The sequence below is a fragment of the Gymnodraco acuticeps genome, unplaced genomic scaffold (genome assembly GCF_902827175.1).
Source record: "Gymnodraco acuticeps unplaced genomic scaffold, fGymAcu1.1, whole genome shotgun sequence".
NCBI lineage: Eukaryota > Metazoa > Chordata > Actinopteri > Perciformes > Bathydraconidae > Gymnodraco > Gymnodraco acuticeps.
Genome location: NW_022992343.1, coordinates 319173 through 343938, shown reverse-complemented (window position 1 = coordinate 343938; position 24766 = coordinate 319173). Strand labels below are relative to the sequence as shown.

The window sequence follows — 24766 nt, the reverse complement described above, 5'->3', positions numbered from 1 at the left end:
TTTCAGTGTTGTTTCATAGTTGAAAAGACTACAACTGCTTTAGATGGATCTAACTGTCTTGTATATCACAGGGTGTCCGCAGGGTCTTAAAAAGTATTAAAAGTTGATAAATCAATTTAGCTAAAAAAATTAAGGCTATTAAAAAGTATTAAACGGCATTTTGTAGCTTGTTTTCAATAAGTATATAAATTGTCCAAAGAGGTTGTATTCTGCCTGAATGTAATCATTGCGTAGGTGTGTAGTGTGATTCTTTGTAGTTTATTTATGGCATCCCGTTGGATTTGACGTCATCTGGACATCGCACGCTCACTGCTCGATAGCGCGCCAAATGGACTATTTGGGCATGGGCACGTCACTGTACCCAGGAAGAAAACAATGGAAAAAGAGAAATGTCCAACGAGGCGTTCTGGGGCAGCATAGACAGGTCTTTTCTGTGTTAGAGTTTTACTCGCTACAGGGTGTACTTTGAGGGTTTTTGACTCTGCAGACCGTTTACATGCAGAAACACCTTCATAACACAAGGGGACGGGTAATAACCAGAAAAGCATGACATGGGACCTTTAAGTGTCCCTCTGAGGGAAGTTTGGTATATTGATGCACAATTAAGAAAGACACAGCAGGATGTATACACTGGGGTTTATTGAGTAAGATGCAGCAAGTGCTTGGATATAAGTATGTGCAAAAGGCGTGAGAAATTCTTCAAATTCAGTACGTTGCATAACAAACCTGAATATAACACTTGTCTTTCCCACGGTTGTACAAGTTCCTCTTCTGTGCACTTCTAAATCATATTCATACAACTGTAGCTTACGACAAAACAAAAAAAGACCAATACAGTCAGCGATTACTCTGAGCCTGTTATTACCAACTCTAACATTAGCATGGCCTTTAATGTACAGTGGGTCTAATGCGGCTCGTGTGTGCAGTAGGGATGTTAAGATTCACCGATTCGCATCGGTGCACCGCCATAAACGTTCAAGATGCGAATGCACCGGTTGAGAGAGTGCACATCGGCTACAGTTTGGGTTGAACTTGCGATGCATCGATTGCGTAGCGTCTTTGCATTGGTAAATAAACGATTCATTCATATAATATCCCCTCATCCTGTCAGCACTCAGCAGAGACGATCTTTGATCTTTGCTTCGCACTACGGAGGCCGAGAGTCTCACTTATCAACACACATGGAAGTCGAGGAGAAAGAGAAACACAAATCAAACGTTTGGCAACACGTCGGATTTTTCAAGAAAGACGGACAACAAAATCGCTCGCAAATTGTAAACGATGCCGTGCCGCTTTAAAGTACACAAGTAGTACGAGGAACTTAGCGACGCACATAAAGAGGCGACATGGGGTCTGCGGCTGGAAAGAGAAACCTGAAAGTTAGACATATGAGTTAAATCACTCAGTGAGGTGTTATGTCAGAGAGAGTGGTGTTTAGTTTACAACAGCCTGTGACGGCCAATAATAGTTTAAATGTCTTCCTTACAATTGTAAGCAGTTATGAAATACCTGTTTGTGAAAGGTTATTCGTATTATTTATTGTTCATATAGAAACCACTGCTTTCTGGCCTATGGATGAGTGTTAAGCACATCAGGCTGGCAGTTGTATGGGCATTACACTATGGTAGTTGTTATTTGCACATTGTTAATCATGGGCAATGCATCCTTAAATTGTTTAACTGTGAGGTGTTACACAATTGTACTGTAGCCTCAGGCCCGGTTCTACGGGGGTGCATAAGGGTGCATTGCACCCTCAGTTGAGTCGTTATTCACCCTCATTTGAAAAATGAAAAGTGAAAAAAATTACATTTATAATAACAATAATAAGAAGAAGAATATAGTTGAAATTAAATAAATTGTATTGTGGTTAAATAACATTGTCTGCTGCATTTATTTGGTCAATTTAAACGGTAAGTAACGTTATTATGTCAGGTGCGCGTGACCTGTGCCACTGCACGTTCGTCATTTGCAAAGTGCTTACACAGCAGTCAGTGATGGACATCAGAAAATGGTTAAAACAACAAGCCCTTATCGCCAGCAGTAACAATGCATCTACTGCAGGTAATAACATTTCATTATATATATATATGTATATTTAAGAAAGTACCCAACTCGCCTGTACAGTGGGGTAAGGCGCTCATTTTGCAGCTCATGGTTTCAAAACAGAGATTGGCTGGAATATTCATGTAAAAAAGATGCCATCTTCTGCTATGCCTGTAGACATTTCGGTTCAAGTAAGTCAGATGCCTTCACCACAACTGGCTACAACAACTGGCGCCATGCTCTTGTACGTGATAAGGGACTGGGAAGGCATGAATCAAGCAAAAAGCACATGAAGTCAGTGGCTTTGTGGAAGGAGAGGCGTGCAAGAAGTGAGACTGGTACAGAGGTTTCCACTCTTGTAAATGCAGCACAACTGGAGAGAAACCGCACCTATGTAGCAGCTATTGTGGACATAATTCAATCTATAGCTGTAAACCAGTTGCCTTTCCGTGGCTCTGTTGATGCGTTGGATGCAAGAGGCGACGGGAGTTGTGGTATTTTTCTAGCAATGATGGACTACACCCTTCAAAAGGACAAAGAACTTGCTAAGATTTTTAGCACCAAAAGTAAATCTGTTTACAGTTCTGTTTCATATGGGTGTTGAGATGTATCCATAGATCTCTTCATTTTGCTCTCAAAGTGCACCAGATTGATGCTTTTAACTTCAATATTTAAAAAAAAAATCTTCCCGGGGGAGCATGCCCCCGGACCCCCTAGAGGAGGTGAGGACCCCCCAGAGGGTGTTAAGTCCACTCCCCACTTATAAAAATAGCACTTCACCACTGCACCCTCTCTAATCTCAGATGCACCCTGAGTCATTTTGTTCTGGAACCGAGCCTGTGTAGCCTACTCTGGAGAGTTTTTTAAGGTAAAAACAAAACGGCATAATGGATGCGCAGTACTAGTAGAGAGAACCAAATATGTAAAGCACTTTTTTGTTAATGTATGATTTGCTGCATATGGAATACAACAAAAATCCTCTGTCGTACCATTTGCATTGTGTTGAATCGCCCCGAATCGCATAATGTTGAATCAAATCGTATCGAACTGTATCGCAACAGGGGTGAATCGTATCGTATCGCATCGCCCAGTGTTTCAAATGTATCGTTAATGTATTGTATCGTTGGCAATGTATCGATATGCGCATCACATCGGCCTCAGTGATGGAGATGCACATCCCTAGTGTGCAGTAGTTTGCAGAGGGAGCACTCTTCCAGAAGCCAAGTGTCCATCAGCAGCTTCAGTCGATTTAAATCAGATGCTCTCCTCTATCCGATTCAATCACACACACACACAGCTTCTGTCATTCAGAACGGCAGTATCTCAGCTTATTGACTCCCCTGCCCTCGATAAGACCTTCAGATGGGGGGGAAAAAGCTCATTCCCGCACTTCTTCCAACACTCAGTGGTCATTCAGTATTGACTCGCTTGAAATATTGATGGTTTGGCTGACACACCGATCTGACAACAAAGAACTGACACAGACGGACCCCGACTGTTGTGTCGCCTCGCGTCTCTGCGTCTTGGCCATGTGTCGCACTGGAACACACCGCAAAGACTTCAGCCGATGGCCAAGAAGCACGTACGAACTGCGCATGCGTGAGTGGCAATAACTCTCCTTACCAGCAGGCGGCGGTAGTGTGTATTCGTCATTCAAAAGAAGCAACAACCGGAAGACAGACTGCGTGATACACCGAGAGAAGAAGAACAGACTGCGTGATATAAACAAACAACAAATAGCGTGTGCGTTCCATTTTCACTCTACAACGAGAAGCTCATGGGGCTTTCCTGAACCTGTGTCGGGAACTGGAGTTAAATGAAATCTCAGATTTGCCTTCTTAATAGCTTATCATGCACTGATTTGCTAGCTGAACAACCAATCAGAGTGATTTCTGTTGCCGACTGACTTTGGCCGAAAAGGCGTCGGCCCGGCTGAAAAGACCCGACGGTGCGGGACACACCAATCTGAGTAGGGCGTGTCGACGCTCATCGTCGGCCTGACGCCCACCGACGCCAATAATCGGCCTGGTGTGTCCGTGCCTTTACCTTCAGTGTGTTCTATAGGTTTTAGTGCATGTAAATGGTCTGCAAAGGCTAAACTCCCTGTGTTCGATCCAGAGGGAGTTTCTCTCTCTCACAATCCCCCCCTGCCTGAAACGCCTCCTTTGGACTCCTATGTTTACTTCAGTAACATACTGATATCACTATTTAACACTTGAACAAAACATTGTATGTGATAGGCTTAGGGTCGGAACATCTCTAAGCGGTTGACAAATCACAACAGAGCCGGCCAGCTAACCAATCGGAGCAAACTGAGCTCTGGTTTCAGACAGAGGGTGAAAAGAGGTGCTGCAGCACAGGCAGTATGAGCAAAATAAAGAGCTTTTTAAAACTTAATGCATGGAAACATGTCACAGTAGACACAAAATACAAATATGAACCTGAACATTAGCATACTCTTTGCTCTGACCTTCTTGTGGTGCAGCAAGCAGGGATCAATCAGGTAGCACATTATTATTCATTATGATCCAGGGTTCATTATACACACTGTCATTAGTATACGAATCTCTCACCTTGGAGTTTGGTTGTATAATCTTGTCTTTTTGGTCAGTTAATTCATTTTAATTTAATCACCAGAGCCTAAACAGAGAGCTGAAATAATTACAGAACACAGGCATTAGGTATCGTGATTACAAAGATCACTGAAGAGAAAAATTGAGGAACATTTAAACAAATGACAAAAAGTTAACACTCCACAAAAGTAAGACTATGAGGGGCGTACTGTAGACAAACATCCACCACAAACCTCCTGCTACTATAAGATTAAGTACCAACTCAATTAAACAAATGTTCTAAAACATCAAGAATGACAATTAAAAGAAAAATAACAAGAAGTCACAAGTAAGTTTGAAGAAAACAAAATAAAACTGAAAACAAAGTCATAAAAACATAAAAGTGCTGAAGCATTTCAAGAAAGAACTGCTTCGCTCTTCAGCCCCAAGCCTGTTTTTCAGGCCTCAGCCTCGAAAATGATATTCCCAGAACAAATGCCTATATCTTCACTTCTAAAAAGTTAATAATCTTTTTTCTCAAAGCAATGATAAACCTGTGAGTTGGATGTAGAAAAGTCAGAATCAATACAGATTTTTTTTTATTTTAAAGTAAATTCAGATTGAACATACTGTAGTACACATTTTTTAATTATAGTGTCCGTCCAAAAAAACCACATTACTTGTAGTGAAAACCACGCTTGAATGATGGGATAGTAGACTACAAGCTTTAGGAATCCAAACTATAACATATAAGTACCCTGTATCAAGATGGATGCAAAACAAGTGACATTTGACCTTTTTAGAGAGGTTTAGCAAAAAACACAAAACACTTCTGGGGTCATTTGGGTGTATTTGCCATATCTCTGGCCCCCCTCGGTCGATTTTGATGATTGACACCTCTTTTGAACCGTTAGAGCCAATAGAATCGAAGGGGGAGTTCCTAAATCCACCTACACGTTACCATTGAGGAGTGAGAATGATGCGCACGCAGCTTGCCCAAACCGAAAGCTATGTTACGCTCTGAAAACTAAAAACTGAAAGCTAAGTTATAGCCATAAATATGATGATGGATTATCAGTAATCATTTCAAAGTGACACAGAGACATTGGATTAACCTTCAGCAGCGTTTTTATCGTTTTAATGCCATTGAACACAACTTTTGATCAGAACACAGCAAAGGTAAGTAGGGATGGGTATCGTTTGAAATGTATCGATTCCGATTCCGGTTCTGCTTATCGATTCCGGTTCTTATCGATTCCCCGTTTCGATTCCAAAATTGTAAAAGAAAGAGGTCAAATGTTTAGATAACAAAAATATCTTTATTCTTTCAAGCTTTAAGGTACTGACATTTTTATAAATATATAAAATACACAATAGCTGTGCTTTATATCAACTGAGGTAGCAGCAGGAAACCTACTGACATAAGTCATATAAGTCCTCCTGTTTGAGAAAAAAGAAAAAGTCAGTCCGAGCAACAATAACAAGGGCAAAATGGTTGAACTAAAGTGCATTCAGTGCACAACACCTGGCTAACTCAACCGTTCTTGTTGAGAAAAATCAACATATCAGCCTTTTCTGGTAGTATGCGTGATCTTTCTGGGCAAATTGTATCTCCAGCAGTGGAGAAAACCCTCTCACTAGGGGTTGAGGAAGCCTGCACACACAAATATGAAAAGGCCACCTCTGAGAGCAAAGGATAAGTGGTTCTTTTGTTCCACCACCAGGCAGCAGGGTCATCAGATGTCATTGTTGGTGGCATGTCTTGGTACATCTTCAGCTCTCTGTCAGTCTGGTGCTGGGTGGACATGGTGCTGGTTGATAAGTTCTTTATCTTCAGGCTGTCAGCAGCAAAAAGCTCCTCAAGCGGAGTCATTTTAGCCCTCTTGCTGCTGCAGGGAGGTGGCTGCTCCTGCTCTTCCTCACTCTCCTCTCCATCTTCTTCCTCCTCATTCTCTCTTTGAGTGAGAGACTGCTGCTGTGTTACACCATCTTCACCACGGTCCTGTTCTGTTGGCTGTTCAGACTCAGTCAGCTTTCCTACCATCACCTTCTCCTTGATCCGGTCCCAGACAGTGCTGTCCTCCACATGGTGTTTGAAACGAGGGTCTAATGCAGTGGCCTCTTCAAGAAGGTTCCTGATGCCATCAGTTTGGTACCGCTTGGAAAGGTTTCCCCAGACAGCCTGCTTCAGGCTGGACACCAACACCGTGTCTCCCTCTTCATCAACAGTGAAATGCTTCTCAAGCTTTCGGAGAATTGGAAGGATCTGACCGCAAGTGGGGCTCTTTTCAGAGGAAACACAGAGTGTGGATGTGTCTAAGACTTTCATCAGATGGATGAATTCCTCTGCCCTTCTGAAATCGTCCTCTGTCAGTCGAGCAAGTCGGTCCCTCTCCATTGGCTTTCTCAGACGCTGATCAAGGCTGGCTGCTTGAATGGCAGGATATTGCTCAAGGAATCGTTCCAACATCATGTAGAGGGAATTCCAACGAGTTCTCACATCAAGAATTAGAGTGTTTTGGCAGATCTATAACACAAACAAGAAAATCTGATTGAGAAATGTGATTATTTTTTGAACAGTTTTATTTCTATTATACGTGTATGTGTTTAAATGCATTTTAAATATGCATTGTTTGTGTTTGCTCTGTGACAAACAATAAAGTTATTTGGTCTCATGATCATCTATATAAGAAGATTCAGTTTTTATAAGATCTATATAATGTTTCTTGCATTGTGTTAACAAATTAAGACCTTCACAATTTACAAAATGCACTAATGAGCTGTCGTATAGAATGGTCAAATTAAGTAATCTGAGGGTTGCTTACTTAGGAGTTGTTGCTTTTCCCGGAGCACAGTCTTTCCCATGGATGAACGCTTCATCCAGACGACAACATCCCTGATCTTTGCTGTCCATTTTGTCACCAATGCCAGAGAATAGACACTTTGTGCCCCAAGATTGAGTGTGTGTGCAAAACAGCCTAGCTTTATGAAATGTAGCCTTTTTATGGCCACATCCATGTTCGCTGCATTATCAAATCAAATCAAGTTTTATTTATATAGCACATTTATAAACGATTTTTGGTCGAGCCAAAGTGCTGTACATATAATAAAAATAGCCTACAGTAGAGACACTTTACAGCAAATACAACAGCACAGATTGTTCAGAATATCAGTATGAGAAAAACAACACCCTCTATCCTTAGACCCTCACATCGTACAAGGAAAAACTTCCAGAGAAAACCCACAGTTTAAGGGGAACATGGGAGAAACCTCAGGGAGAGCAACAGAGGAGGGATCCCTCTCCCAGGACGGACAGACATGCAATAGATGCCGCGTGTAAATCGAAGAGATAATACATTTTGCAGCATATAGACCGAATGTTAGGAAATGCATGTGTCTGTAATAAGAAGATGAATCCACGAGGATGTCAGCTACAATCCTGTGGAAGCCATCAGGGAAGCAGCATGACGAGACCCAAGGCAGGACCGCAGAGACAGGTTCAGCCACGACCCGAAGTCCACGACTTAATCCAGAACTCAGGATAGAGGATCCAAGACACAGGACTACAGCAAGAGGATCAGCCTCGACTCCGGATCCCGGCGTAGATATAGATACAAAACAAGAAAACAAGAAAAAGCATCTGAAAACTGTGAGGCAGTCAAGGGGTTAATTGAACGCAGACAACGTGCAGGAGCACGTGATTCGACTCCTGCAGAAGGGATCGAGGTTGTAAACAGAACCAGTAAATGGTCTGAGATACGCGTTGCTGCACAGATTTCATCCACAGAGATAGACAGTCGGCTCCCGTCGTTCAATTAAAAAAAAAGTGATGTCTCGCGACCGACACATCACTAGTGGCAACAGGAGTGACAGTCCGCACACACACAAGACCGCAATTATGGCACAAGCAAAAAAAGCCCAAAATATATAATTTTCACAACGAGTGGGAGGATGATTATTTTTGTATCTATTCCAATTCAAAGCCCATCTGTCTCATCTGCAATGCGAGCATGGCTTTATCGAAGAAGGGTCATTTAGGAGCGGCATTTCAAAACAGTGCACAAACGATACGAGACGGAATTCCCTCCTAATTCTGCCCTACGCTCCCAAAAGGGGAGGGGCCTGAAAGGACAGCTAAATGCACAGCAGTCCATTTTCACCAGGCCCAACAACAAGAGCAAGGCTGCTACCATAGCATCTTAACGTGTCAGTCACGTTCTCGTTCTTGCGAAACACATGAAGTCTTTCAAAGACGGCGAAGTTGTGAAATAAGCATTCCTGGAGGCTGCCGACGCGCTTTTTGGGACAGTAAAAATAACAGAAGCATTTCAACAGGTTATTAATCAGCTGTAAGTTTTAGTTTGTTTGAACTTATTCATTATAATTATTGTACAAAATGGTATAAGAATGCAAACTTAAATTGATTATAGTCTATTATCAATTCAGGTTAAGAAACTAGTGTTGCTTGCATCCTATTTTAAAGGCATTTATTTTTATAATCTACTAAAATGCTACAAAAAAGGGTTTGATTCTATTAATTTGGTCTTTTTTATTGCACTGTTGCAGCAGATTCCTGTGTAGCTTCAGATCTGAGTTGTCTTATTAGTAAGCCTAATTTATACTTTTGTAGCAACACTATTTTTATATAATGGCAAAGAAAGGGTTCAGAGTCTTTTCCTTTTTTCCTGTGTCATATGTGGCAGCACTGTTCAATGTTTCTTGAAAACATTACCCACTGTTGTATGTGACGTGTGAATAAACTCCAACTCTGTATCAACAACACTGTTGTGTAACTTCAGTTAAATACTTGTATGTGTGTAAGATTAGAAAGAGGTAGATAAAGGATCTGCAGTATTTTATGGAGTATTAATCGTACAAAGGTCAGTTTTATACAAGTAGAAGTGTGTATTTACCTGGTAGGAGGCTGTCAGTAATGGCTACGCCTCTCTATTTGGACTGGTAGATCTCGGCAGACTGGCAACTTTAAAAGTAGCTCTCGGGTCAAAAAAGGTTGGGCACCCCTGGTGTAAACAGTGATATCACACACTGCCCAGAATATACAGTAGTTTGACTTCTTAGAATTAACATTATGTCTTTGTGGCCCAACATATTTTTAAAGATTTTGTATCCATGCAAGCAACAACATTGCAGTTGTGTTGGTGTTAAAGTGCTAAAGACATTAGGGATAAAACGTAGAACTACGGTTTAAAAAACTTGACATAAGAGTAAAGCTGTATTCACATGTTACACAATGTTCTCTTTGCTCGCAAGGTTGGGCGCAGGGCCTTGTGATGAAAATAGCTACAAAAGTTTCCTTTCTTTGATTATCTCCCCTGCTAGCCTGCCACTACATACAGCTATTATCTGAATTTGCTCAGCAGAAACCTAGGTATCTTTTGCCTTGTTCGACGACACAGCTCTTTCCATACAGTAAATACTCAACAGCAAGGTCAGCACAGAGCCTTTTTGCAACTTGTCATGTGAATGCAGCTTAAGGTTTCCAGATAAGATAGGTCCAGATTACATTACATTGCATTTAGCTGACGCTTTTATCCAAAGCGACTTACAATAAGTACATTTGACCAGGAAGACACAACCTTGAAGAAAACAGAATCATATAAGTACATCAGGTTTCATAGAGCCAAACATTTCAAGTGCTACTCAACTGGCTTAGATAAGCCAGTCCTTTATTAGTATATAAGTGCTTTGTTAATAGTTATATCGCTCGAAGTGGAGTCGAAAGAGATGAGTTTTCAGTCTGCGCCGGAAGATGTGCAAGCTATCTGCTGTCCTGATGTCAATGGGGAGCTCATTCCACCATCTTGGAGCCAGGATAGCAAACCCACGTGTTTTTGCTGATGGGAACTTGGGTCCCCCTCGCAGTGCAGGCGCAGCGAGTCGTTTGGCTGATGCAGAGCGTAGTGCACGTGCTGGGGTGTACGGTTTAACCATGTCCTGGATGTACGAAGGGCCAGATCCATTCGCAGCATGGTACGCAAGTACCAGTGTCTTGAAGTGGATTCTAGCAGTTACCGGAAGCCAGTGAAGGGAGCGGAGGAGCGGAGTGGTGTGGGAAAATTTAGGAAGGTTGAAGACCAGACGAGCCGCTGCATTCTGGATGAGCTGCAGAGGTCGGATGGCACATGCAGGTAGACCAGCCAGGAGGGAGTTGCAGTAGTCTAGGCGTGAGATGACGAGAGCCTGGACCAGAACCTGCGTCGCTTTCTGTGTCAGCTGGGGACGTATCTTCCTGATAAGTGATCTGGGCTGAGCCTGCTCCCAGAGTTTCATAAAATGCTATTTTAATGAAAGGAAGATGCTCTCAAACTTTGCCCGAATTAGCTTGTCACTTCTCAATCTAAGAGCCGTATAGTGAGGAGGATGATCTGCGTATGGAGATAAATTATTTACACTCGCGGGCAGCAACATTCAGGGTCTGCCAGCCGATCTGTTCCAATGAGCTTTTCTGTCTTGGTTATGATAGATATCATATTAAGTACGCAGCCAATAACAAGCCTCTCCATTTGTCCTGTGACATCACCAGTGTTTTCTGTATAGTTGAAATATATTATTATTATATATTATATTATTAATATATACACTCATGGTTCATTGGCTTTTACCCGTGACGACCACATACAACAGGATGCGACCACTCCTCATTTGAAAGAGTTGAAAATTATTTTATTTTACATACTGTATTGCAGTATCTGCTCATGGGAAGAGTAATGCTCAGCTCTAGTGTAAGATGCTGCAGTCATCGTTACTAACTCTGATGTGTTAAAAGTGGTCATAGTTGACGTTCATCTTGTCCATTACCTCTAAAGTCTTTGACAACATTTACTATTCTAAGCGCTCTGGAAAAAATGACTCTGTTTTACAGGAAGTGATAGGTTTCATGTTTCACTTTTTGTGAGTAGAAGCCCAGCATAGTGAGCAGGGGTAGTAACATCTATTCTTAACTCCCCTGAGGGCTTCACACATCTGCTTGGGGCCTCTCCTTTTACTGGATTCATGTTAAACACTCTGAGCGCAGTCACATGGTAGCAGCACGCTCTATTCTGTCTCACTGGCTGCACTGCAGTGCTATAAAAGTACTCTCCTCCTTTACATAACTTAAAGTAGTTATACCGCAGTCCAAAATACTCCACTTAAAGGTAAAGTCTTGAGTTTAAGTGTTACTAAGTTATCGTCCTGAATGCCTCTTGTACGAGTGTCTTATAATTACAGAATATTATATGTTTCTTATTTTTCAATAACAAATATGTAGGGTATAGTGTGCAGCGAGGCGGTCATTAATGAAAGAGAACACCAACAAGGTGATCAGGATCCTGCTGCTCATTATCCTGCTACTACATGGCTCCCTTCTAAATAAATCAACGACTTGACACATAATATTGATTTTTAAATAATTGTATTGCTTCTGCTAAGAAAACTGTCTGGAACTGTGGCAAAAGCAATGTAACAGCAGTGTTCGAGGTTTTGTTTAACTGTTCAAATCTGTTTACACTTTATTTTCCATTAACAAGTTATTAAAAGGCCCTTACTGTGTTCCCTTCCGTGTTTACTTCCCGTCTGTCTTCTTCTGCTGTCTCCTCAAAAGTTTACTTCCTGTCTGCCTTTTTCTGTTGGTTTCTCTGATGTCTCTGTCTTTTAACCTCTTTCCTTCTCTTGCGCTGTTTTTTATTTATATTCAAAAAGTATTCCATGATGAAGAAAACAAACGTTTTTTGCCCACAGCTGACCAGCTTAAATTGACCAGAAATGAACAACCTCTGAAATGTGTACTACCAAGTATAATTGTGGAAGTAGTGCATGTATGTCATATGAACACATCATGGTACTGTATATATCTTAAAAGTAACTAAAAGTGTCAAAGTAATGTTGAGGATTAAAAACGTACACTATATCCCTCTGAGATGTAGTTGAGTAGAAGTGGAGGTAAGTACCTCAAAATAACAATGAGTAAATGTACTTAGTTACATCCCAGCAGAGTAGAGGAGAATCACCTGCCAGAACAAACACAAAATTAGGTCTCCAACCTTGAAGCTCTGGAACTTTTATTTGTATTTCTGTTGAGAAATAACAGATCAATAAATAGTTAGTATTATACTCAGGTTCTATTTCTGACTCAGCTGTGTGGAAAAGCTGTTACATCCTGGAGTTGATGAAAGAACATTGTGCGTAATAAGATTTCAGTCACAGCGTGATTCGCACATCAAACAGCACGCGTGATTATAGTGAGTGTACTTCTTCACCGTGTTGCACTGTGTGGTGTCCGTGATTCATTCAAGTTTAAAAATGATTCCATCCCCTTCCTTTTTTTCTTATTTTCACAATTTATATTCATTCTCCTGTGATGTATTAGGTCTGTTGTATGTACAAAATAAATTAAAAAATACAGAGCTAAGGGAAGGGGTCTATAATCAGAGGAAAACCTTGGAAATGATTGGGTTAGTCGTACATTTTAATAAAGTGGTTGCAGGAATGTTAAGAAAACAATCTAATACCTGCCCCAATTAAAAAAGCTATGCATTTGTGAGAAAAGGCATCTTGAGAGACATTTTTATTTCTTTCAATTCTCACTACACCACAGACACTGCTGATAGAAAAGGGACGTGAGTGAGGAGGCATAACGGTATATAACATACATTTATCCTTCCATTGCGTTTTACTTGTGATGCGACAAAGTGGCAACCTCATCAAAATCAGCAAATTACAGGGATTGTAGCCTTTGCTGACCATTTACATGCACTATGTTTAAATAATAGAACAGTTGATCTCAAATAAAAGTTGGTATTTGAATAGGGGTCAGTACGGACAAATGTCATGTACAATAGAGTCAAAATAAAATGTTTTGACAGTAGCTGAACATCAGCTAGGAAGAAATGGTTAAGTACATCATAAATAATGATTGAATAAAAAACAGCATAATAATGGTGAACATAATTTATTCCACATGTTTGTGTTTCAGATGTTAACTGGTGTCCTGAAGCACACTCCACCTCCGGTCTCCGCTGCAGCCTGCTCCTCCGTCTCGGACCAAAAGAATAACGCACAAAACACAGTTCCCACAATCCCACGGGGTCACCTGGTTGTGGGCCCCAAAGACCAGCTCCGCCTCCTCACCCCCGTGGGCAGCACGGCGACGTCCAATCACTGCGCGGTGGCCGGGGCCCATGCCGCCAAACACTCGGGAGGGGCCCCGCGACCCCCTTCATCCCTGAGCGAGGAGGACGATGGAGGGGGAGGAGGCAGGGTGAAGAAGAAGCGAAAGAAAAAGGACAAGAGAGAACGGGAGAAAGAAAGAGGGGAGGCGGAGGAAAGGGAAAGCACCAAACCAAAGAAACGGAGGGAGGAGAGGTTGACCACGGTGGTCACTCTGAGGAAGAGCAAGGAGCCCAAGGAAGAAAGGAGAGAAAGGAGCGAAGGACAAGGGGAAGGAGGGGAGGACGGAGCTGAAGGCTTGTGGCGGGGGGGAGGACCACGGTGGTCCCAGTGCCTGTACCTGTTAAGGTGCCCGGCAAGAGAGGGAGGAAACCCAAGGTCAAAATCATACCTCCTGTACCACCAAGTCAAGGTAAGAACTGGCTGTGTGTGTGTGTGTGTGTGTGTGTGTGTGTGGTGTGTGTGTGTGTGTGTGTGTGTGTGTGTGTGTGTTGTGTGTGTGTGTGTGTGTGTGTGTGTGTGTGTGTGTGTGTGTGTGTGTGTGTGTGTGTGTGTGTGTGTGTGTGATCATTTTTGTTAGTCATTTATTTTTTATTTAAATTAACTTTTTTGTATTAAATACTTTTTTCTTATAATTGTTAGAGTGGATACCAAAAGTATTTACAAAACAAAATATTCACAACAAACATACCTAGACATGATGAAAGAAAAAAATACAAATGATATAAGATTTGATAATTATGACAGCAATTATTCCTTTCATAGAGAAGCAACACTCCATTTATAAAATAAAAAATACTTCATATGACAAAAATGATCATAATTATCACTCCTGTAATAAAGGGTATAGATCTGTTATGATCTCCTGGTTGTTAGAGGGTTTTTCACACCCTTTACCCCATTTGATTTATTTATAGTTATAGCTTGTGTAAAAAGCAGTTGAAATATAAGGATTAATACTACATTTGAACGACATAGTAGTAACAATATGAAATTATCTTTAACTGCACAAGATGAAATCAACAATGTGACTGTCACAATATTTGTTGTCGCCTTAAATTCCCTTAGCCTTAGCTGCATTTAAAACCTTTCCTTTGATCCAGACAGACTTTTGATGGAACCTCAGATGTGTCTCTCTATGGCTGCATCTCAGGTCGACTATTTTCATTTCCTCAGTCCTTGGTATCACCGGAAGTTGATTTGTCTGCGCCATCTTGAGTAGCGTCTCAATGGCCTTATTTTTGCCGGAGGACCGAGGAGCGATAATGGAGGAACCACCAGACCATCCTCAGATGAAATCCTCAGACACTCGCCCCGCCCCCTTACTGTGTATCGCTCACTGATTGGACGATGCAGCGCATGCACTGATCTGATGCTTCTTGACATGAGAGCAGTTTCCCAGCGGAGTGAAGAAAACACATGAACCTCACGGGAGTCACTCCTCAGTTTATACCATGTTTTGTTTCAATTCATGTATCATTTAGTTACAAATATGTGATATATCTGAACAACAAAGTGGTCAAAAATCATTTTATTCATTTTTGGGAAACATTTTCATGATCGCTTTTTTCGTTTTACATTTTCATTTATTGTCATTTCCATTCAGTCAGTCATTAAGTGCTATTTAAAATGTTAAAGTGCTACATTTCCACACAAACAAACAAAGTGTGCAATCCAATGAATGTTAGTCTAACTGGGTTTTGATAGATAACATATCTCTTTTTCTTCTCTCAATTATTTTATTTCTTTTGTGCCCTCTAATCAATATTAATCAAACTAATGTTCGTTTATACATTTTAAGAATGGCGTTTATCTTTTTTGATAATTAGTTCTTACTTGATTTTATTTATTGGGGTCTACAACAGATGATACAAATGTTTGTGTCAGTAAATGTGTACTAACAGAGGCGGGGGTGTTTGTGAAAATAACGGGGACAGAGCTGCTGTCAGACGATCAGCTGTGCAGCGTCATCACAAACGGACGTAGCTTCACGTGACGCTCCGGAGGAAAGGACGTCCCATTGCTCTTAAAACTCATTTCCCTGCTTCTCGTGGTTTCCTTGCGTCTCTCCATGCTTCCCTGGTGGGAGGGACTAGTCACAGGGAAACAACGCAAGTGAGGGACGCAAGGAACCCATTTAACCGACCTGAGATGCAGCCTATGTGTGTGTTTGTGTTTCCTCTCGGTTGAGTCAAAAACCAAAGAGAAACTTCATAAGAGTCTCACATCGAGCATCAAGGCTATTGGATTTCCTCAGTTATTGGAAGACACAGTCTGTAACTGTTCTTTATTAAATGTCCTTAAATTATGCTCAGATAAAACTAAGCCTTATCTCAATGTGATTATTATATTTAAATAAGTCTGAGTGTTTGTGCTTGTACGCTGTTGGATGCATTAGCTGTCTTTTAAAGCTGCAAAATTGATTTATTTTGTAAATATGAAATTCAAAATATATATATTTATAACATCAATAGTGTTGTAGGACACCACTCCTCATCATAAACAGAGATGATGCCAAATGTATTTAAATCATGGACTATATGAATTGTATGAATTACGAACAGTATGTGTTATTACACCAGCTAAAGGCTTTAATGAATGCCAATAAGGATGCAAAGGACAAGGTCAAAGTGTCCTTTAATATGAATCGAAAGGATGAGCAGGTTTGCATAGTAACTAACATTTTCCAATATTTCTATATATTTGAAAGACTCTCCAATATTTCTTAATATCTCAAAAACACGAAAGCATGTTTTTCAAACGCTGGTTCTGCATCTTAGTGAGACACACAGAGATCTAAAATAAAATCCCTACAGAGAAGTGTTCTTTGGATTTAACCTAGAAATGTACAATTTTCTACACACTGTCAAATTATCTATAACCAAACAATGGTCACTGCTAACCCGGAGGTTGGCCTGTGTGGAGATTAGCGATGGGAATTTGAAAGCAAATGTATATTCGAATATTCGACCCCCAAGAAAACAGTTAACCGATTAACCAAAATGTACATATCCTATAAAAAGAGGGGAAAAAAGACAAATTAATATTCGATTAATCGTTTCCCATCCCTAGTGGAGATCCAAATGTTCAATATTACTTAAATAAATGAATAACTGTGAAATAATATAATCGCATGTATGTAAGCAAATAAATCAAACTATTTGTGAAACTATTTAAGAAATAATTACTTTTTAAATTAAATAATAGTTTCAGAGGATTTAATATAATATAATAACAGTATAACACTTAACATGTTATATTTTGTGACAGTTGTTTTGTCAATATACTCTCATCTTTGGGCACATTAGCCCTGTCTCTTAAGCAACTCATCTCAACAACTGCTACCAGTATTAGCCACCTACCATCTGTTAGCTTCAGGAACAACAATGTCAGAGTAATGCTGAATCAGCTGTTTGTCTGCTGGATGCCAGAATTAATCGCTTTGATTATCCCTGACTGTTCCATCTAGTGCCCCCAGCAGGTCAAAGTTTCTCTTATCCAGTGACATATTTTAATATTATAAAGGATCAGATGTTATCTCTTCTCTGTTAGCTGTACTGTTCTGTAGGCTAATACTCTAAGTGTGAATCTATACGACTACTGCCTGAATCTGCTTTACGGTTTTCACTTTATTTGCTTAATTTTTCTGTTTTTAATTCAGTAGGTGAACCTATATGTTCATACAATAGTGTGTGTGAGCTTAACTGTGTGTGTTAAACTAAAACGGAGCAGCTCAGATTTTATTTCTGCTTTTTTAAACTGTAGTATGTGATAGTGTATAGGCCTCTGTCTGAATATACTGAATGAAAGGCAGGTTTTCCTATCAATAAAATCTCCGGATAGAAAAATAATGGTCAAAATTATGTTCAAGTCAAAAATGAAATTGTCACCAATCCTGTAAAATGCTCTTGCTTTCTCTTACCAACCACAGCACCTCCTCCTACACCAGCTGTCCACATCAAGGGGCAGGTCCACCATGACAAGAACCACAGACAGGCCAACAGCAAGACCCCCGTCCCCTCAGCGCCAAAACAGAGGGGCCGCAAACCCAGGTAAGACATCCACACTGGACAGATACTTGTGGAACTAGAGAGAGAATTATAAATGAGGAAAGGATGGAATGGTAAAGATTCAGAAGAGGCCATGCTGGAAGAGCTCTCCAAGTGGACACTGATGGAGTGAGGCAAGCATTGAAAAGCAAGGGGGCTGTAAAGCTGTCACCCCCAACAAATGACCTAGTTCTTCTCTCCGGAGAACAAATATTTCACTTAAAGGACTTTGCTCCGGCTTTATTTTGTATCTTATTGAGCCTCAAAAGGAAGGAGATAGCTACAGGGCACACACACAATATGACACCACAAGGAAGCTTTGTTTTAGTTGTTCCGAAAGTGAAATGAAACCCATTTTTGGAAATTGGATCTCTGATGTTGCTTGTGATACAATTATGAAACACTTTTAATGGATAGCATTCCTTCTCTGTGTTAGGGTCGCACACAAACAACAAGCAACTATTCTAACAGATTGACTGATAAGCTCTGTTGTATTTGTTTTAAAAAGAAAAGTAGAACAAATTGCCTGATTCCATCCAGTTTGTTTTTGTCATATATGCTCGTAAACCAGAGTATTTGCGTTATTTGGACGAGTTTAACAAGCTCTATTAATATACGATAGGACTGGGTAATGGCTGTGATGAAGAGTGGTCGTCCACCAATCAGCATGGGGGTTCGTTCGCCAGTCCCTGCAGACGACATATCAATGGCCGATGGTGTGTGAATGTGTGTGAATGTCAGCTTCTCTGAACACCTTGTACGGCAGCCTCTGGATAAACGTGTGAAACAGTGAGTGCTCAATTGTAATAATAAAGCTTTATTTTTAAAGCACTTCTCATGCACAGGACGAAGCTCAAAGTGATTTATCAATAGAACACTTGGACTTGTATATTTAAAAGCACTCTCAGGGGTCTTAAGGACTGAAAAAGTGCTATTTAAAAGCAGTCCATTAAACCATTAGCCCGAAACAATGCCGCCGTCTTCTTACTTTACTGTAGGCTACTAGTACTCACAAAACATAAACTATTAGTTTTGGGTTTTTAATTATTATTAAACTGTGAATATTCACTCAAATAAATACAAAATATAATAAAATAAACATTAAGGTGCAGCTTTTCGATGAACTGAAATAATCTGTATTTGAACTGTACTGTACTAGTTCCTAAGCAGCCAGCTTGACATTAGGACTTGTTGTCATTGTATTTTCATGTTTTTTTAAAGAAAAATTAACTTGTCCACATTGCTTGCCGAAAGGGCAGATCTGCTGGCACTAACAATGTCTCCTGCTGTGGAGAACACCCTCTCTAGGGACAGAGGTAGCCGATACAGCCAGGTAGCGCTTTGCTAACATGGCAACATAAGGATATTTGGTGTTTGTAATAGCTTTGGCTCGGTCTGAACTCTCTGCGAGTAGTGGAGGCTTACATGCTAGTGGGAGTTGGGTTTGCACTTCAGTCTTTTTTCTTTTGGTACCGGTGATATTCACGTTCGGGTGATGCCTTTTCAAATGAGTGTGCAAGTTTGATGTATTGCCAGCCGCGTAACCAATTTTAGTTGAACAATGCCGACAAACAGCTTTGGTTCGGTCCACCTGTCTTTGTCCGTCATCCTTGTACGTAACTGCGAAACCAAAATGTTCCCAAACCGGAGATTTCAATGATGCTGGAGGATTTTCGAGCTCAACTTTATCTGCGTTCGCCATTAATTTTTGACAGTTCCTCAAATTACTGACTACATTTGAACGCATCCCTCTGACCAGTATGCCTCTCATCCAATGAAATGACTTGCTCGCTCTATGACGCGTTGAACCCAATGTGAGCAAATTACTCTGAATGCTGCGACGCAGCACCTGAGATTACTTCTAAAAAGTTGTTCACGTTCTCAATTTTTTACGTTTAACGTTATATTAGTTCGGTACACTTCGGTACACACCTGTACCGAACCGAAGGGCCCGTACCGAATAATTTCGGTACGGGTACGTGTACCGTTACACCCCTAGTAACTACCATTTTTTCTTTCAAGATTTTTGTTTGGAATATTTGGTTTTGGGTCGATGGTGGAAACACTGGGTGTTTTTGCAACTTAAAGGTCCCATGTCATGGCCATTTCTACTGATCATAATTCCATTGTTGAGGTCTACTAGAATAGATTTATATTGTGCAATTTTCCAAACTCACATTGGTTTCTCAAACAGCATCTCTGTATAGTATGTGTATTCACTCTCTGTCCTACACGCCTTGTTGGAGCTCCTGCCCCCCCCCCCCTCCCTATGAGCCCAGTGGCCGTCTGCGAGACAGCGAGACACAGCGAAACCCAGCCCGAACACACACACCCGCAGCCTGGCTGGGAGTTTGTGTGTGTGCTCACACACCGTCTCACAGCCTCGCCGCGTCCCGCCGTCTCAGGGAGGAGAAATCGGCGGAGCTGCAGCTGAGAAAAGATTGAGTGTGTGTGTGAGGAAGTCAGAAGTGAGGACTTAATGTAACGGCTCCGCGGACGTAACGTAACGGCTCCACGGATTGGTCCATTTGGATCAATCATAGACAGGTCTTTTCTGTGTTAGAGTTTTGCTCGCTACAGGGGGTACTTTGAGGGTTTTTGACTCTGCAGACCGTTTACATGCAGAAACACCTTCATAACACAAGGGGACGGGTAATAACCAGAAAAGCATGACATGGGCCCTTTAAGCATAGAGGTTTGATGTGTTTATTGCAACTTTAGAGTATTTTCTGCTCTATTTTTGACACGCAGTTACACTCACAAATTGGAGCAGCTTTGACTGTGTGTGGAACAGTAGCCTTCAGAAGTGTAGATTGGCCTTCCCTTGTGACATCAGATCGGGCTGTGGGCCGGACATTGAGTGACACCACAGAGCTGTGACTATAGAGACGTGCAGTGATGACGGATGTTTGTCGGAAGGACTCCTCGGACCAAAAGTAATGGGATTTCCCCTTTGGATATCGGTATATTGCAGAAAATAAGATCTGTGGCCAACAAACGTTTATAGTACTTACACATTATTGTTCAGCAGGTTAATCTTCACATTTTACCACTACTTGATGGTTTTTGAAATATAAATTCAATTGCCAGAGGTAAAAAGGTAATGCTAGGCTATAAACAAAAATTATCACGGACACACAGCATCACCCCCGCTAAATTTAAGGCGAACTTGTGTCGGTGTGATGTAGGGCTGGGCGATTTTTTCGGTTTTAACGATTAATTTGCATTTTTACTTTCCTACGGTTTTTGAAATGGCTGAACCGAAAAATCGCGATTTAAAAACATTTCTAGACTCCGCAGATTTGTTTTGCTTTAAGGGACTCCGTAGTAGCTTACTCTCTCACTTTCCAGAACGCGCACAAAACTCAGACACATTGCCTGTGACTACCCGATCTGCAGCTCTGTGTACACATATATCACTTAAATTATTCAATACATCCTTTGTACTGAAGTATTCAAGAGTAAATAAAGTTTAATATAAATGATTTGCTGTGGCCAATTGTTTTCATTGCATTTACAGACCCGTGTAAATCTCTGATACCACCCAATGAATGCATTGACTTGCTTGTAGAACCACGCTACACAAAACAGATAGCAACACCTATACAAACTATTTTTAAAAAAAAAGGGGCTACTGTGTCGACCTATATAAAGTATATAAAAATTTTTTTTTTTTTCAAAATATCAAAAATATCTTGCATTTTAGCCATGCCTCATTTTGCTCCATTTGCTTTTTCCAGCGCTGTTTTTGCAGGGGGCTGATTCTGTGAGCTGCAGCTGACCACGCCCCCTGCAGGAGAGGGGAGCGTGCTCTGAGATCAGCTGCTGGGCGGTCTGTAGAGGGGGAGGAAAAGAGATCTCCGTCCTCCGTGTTATTTTATTCTTATAGAAGTAAGAAGAGAAGTAATGGGGCAGAAACCCTCCTTTTTACGCAGCGGTCCAGACATAGACATCAAACGGCGACACATATTCAGTTGCCAGTTACTTTGGCATTAGGGCAGGGATATCTAGATACTTCCCAAGGTCTGACATCATGAATTGTGCTACTTTTAAAGCAAGCAACGATGTTTTCAAATCTGTAATCAAAAAGCTCCTCAAAACACTATCGAAGCAGTTCCTGCCGTTGTTACGTTAGTACAAACAGTAACAACGGACTATTTTTCTTAGCAGATGCATATCAATTTAAATCAATACATAAAACTATTTTTTAAGTCAATAAAATCATTTTCTAAATCCATAAAAGCATTTAAATTAATATTAGGAGTCATGTCGTTACTTTGTTGAGAATGTGGCCATGTGTAATAAGCGGGATAATGTGCACATTGCATAATGTGCCTTCATGCCGATCTAGATCCCTCCGCAAAAAAAAAAAAAAACACGGCTCGTTCGCAGGCGAGAGCCGGCTCCCGTCGTTCACTTAAAAGAGCCGGCTCAAAGAGCCAGCTCGTTCGCGACCCACACATCACTACTGACAGTGTCGTCTACCTCCCAGTCAGAGCAGGACAAAATTGAAGCTGAGCTGTCATCCTATTTGTTGTCGTCTGAGACAGACCCTGATACAGACCCACTGCAGTGGTGGAAGCTACATGAAGCTAACTTCCCAAGACTGAGTAATCTGGCCAAGAAATATCTCTCCATTCCTGCCACAAGTGCCCCTTCGGAGAGGGTTTTCAGTACGGGGGGTAACATTGTAACATGCCAAAGAGCATGCCTCAAGCCAGAGGCAGTAGACAGGCTTGTCTTCCTCGCGAAAAACCTGTAGACAACTTCCTAGAAGTTAAAGTGATGTTATTTTGTTTGAGGGTATTTTTGTATTATTCATTTCATTATCATTATTTATTATTTGTTGTATTTCATTTTACAAGTTTTTTCAGGGATGGCCTAAAAGAGATTTTGTTTCCAGTTTGATTTAAAAAAAATCTTTGCACATTAATGACAGCCAAGTGCCGTGGTGCTGTTTTTATTTTATTTTTTGTATTCTTGAACAACTGATTTGTTCACATAGGCCTAGACTACTTGGTAATCTCATTTATTTGTATTGTGTTAATAAAGAAAATATGTATTTAAATGTTCCCTTGGTCTGGTTTGTTTAGAAAAAAACTGAAAAAAATCGAGGTTTAAATCGAAAATTGTCCATTAGTTAGAAAAAAAATCCCGATTTTATTTTTAGGCCAAATCGCCCAGCCCTAGTGTGATGACGTTTAGTAGTTTATTTAGTCGCCCGTTAGCTACCTCTGTTTTTAAGATACATACAAGCTTCGGACATTTACCAGTGGAGTATTTACTGAGGTATTTTATGTCATAGAACAAAACAGGAAAATCTCTTCAGCTCGTGTTAACCGCAGACTTTATCTTAGGTATCTAATCACAAACGCATTCAAAAACCGTTGACTTGCAGACGAGGAAAAACTGGAAGTGTTAAAGTGCTAATTCATTTCTGGGTTTTAGGACTCATTCCTGCAATACTGCATCATTGCCAACGTTTGGATCAATACATTTAATCTGCTATGGGATAAAAAGTGAAGTGAAAAGATATCAAAAAGACATCTTGATTCATGACTTTTGGAGTATATGTGTCATGTCAGGATACCAGTCACATTTTGTCTGAGAGTCTGAATTCACTCTAAACTAGAGAGAAGTACAGATCAGAAAATATACTACTGGTTGGTGTTCAAGAGAGAAACGTTGAATCAGGGTTATGATATTTTGATGTGGAAGAGATTCTGTCAGACATCTCGATATTTAAGTAGAGGAGTGAGAGAGTGGGAAGAGGAGGAACGTTGGAAATAACATGTGAGAGATGAGTCACTGATTCAGAGTTAAAAACGGAAAGAGCAGACTGATGAGACGCAGAGAGAAAAAAGTTGTGGATGAGTTGAAAGAGAGAGAGAAGAAGTGCCGACATAAAGAAAAAAGGATTAGGGAAATGGAGAGAAGAGAGATAACTATCACTGCTGTGAAAGAGAAGGAAGGAAGATAGAGAGATTGCTGATAAAGGATGAAACGCAAGAAGAGAGGATATGAAAGAAAGGAATAAGGATAAGATGGAAGGAGAGATGGAAAACAGATCAAACATGTTGATATAAGGAAGCCTGGTGAACTTTGCTGGGTCAGAGTCATCTCTAGGTCGAGCTCCGGTATCAGGTCATGTTTTGTTCGTTCACAAGAAGATGATAGAAGTGGTCATGCAGTTTTAAATCCATCTTAATGTGTTGCTTTGTCTTCCCTCCCTGCTCACTCATTAACAAGGACAGCAGTTCTATCTCCTCTGCCACACTTTCCAGTGACAGTGTCTTAAATTCACCCGTCGCTTGGCTGTTACCAAATATATCTCTGAGGGTCTGAAAGTCTGATTATAGCAATTTGAAGATCTGGCAAACCTCACAGGTGTCATGGAGGAAAACAGAACAATTCAAATGAATAATTGTGCTTAACATAATCACATATGTGTACAAATTACAGAATGGACATTGTTTAAAAATATAAAATAAACTTGAGAGATTAATAAAACATTTACTTTTCTTCTTCTTCGTTTTCTTCTTGGCAGGAAAACTGTAATAGTTTTAATATGCATGCAGTTACTGCCTGCATAAAGTAACTCGACTAATGTTTGTGGAAAACTAAAAATGATACTCTCACCGGCACATTTAATGCTCTTTTTTTCATTCTTTATTTTATTTATTTATATTGAATTTTTATAAGTTGTAACTTTATGCATAATATACATATATCTTCTAGAGAAATGCTGTTGTTTTAATGCTTAACAAAGGTCTGATATAGTTCTGTGTATAAGTGATGCTTCACACACAGGGTCTCGGTGTGCGATGCATCAGTGACAGCCTTCTCTTGGTGGGGTCAGACGGTCAAATGCATGTCCAGCAAAGTGGGTCAAACCATCTCTCTTTGTCTGTAGAAAAGACATATGAATGGACAGCTCCCTCTGAGAGAAGCTGC

General features: G+C 40.6%; 1 protein-coding gene across 1 annotated transcript in view; it reads left to right on the top strand.

Annotated features, from left to right (window-relative positions):
* Positions 1 to 24766, top strand: part of chd6 (chromodomain helicase DNA binding protein 6) — a 158200-nt gene that overhangs the window by 55870 nt on the left and 77564 nt on the right. The window contains 3 exon segments of the mRNA XM_034208729.1: positions 13570 to 14077; positions 14080 to 14175; positions 17695 to 17815. Coding sequence (XP_034064620.1) covers positions 13570 to 14077; positions 14080 to 14175; positions 17695 to 17815 — 725 coding nt within the window.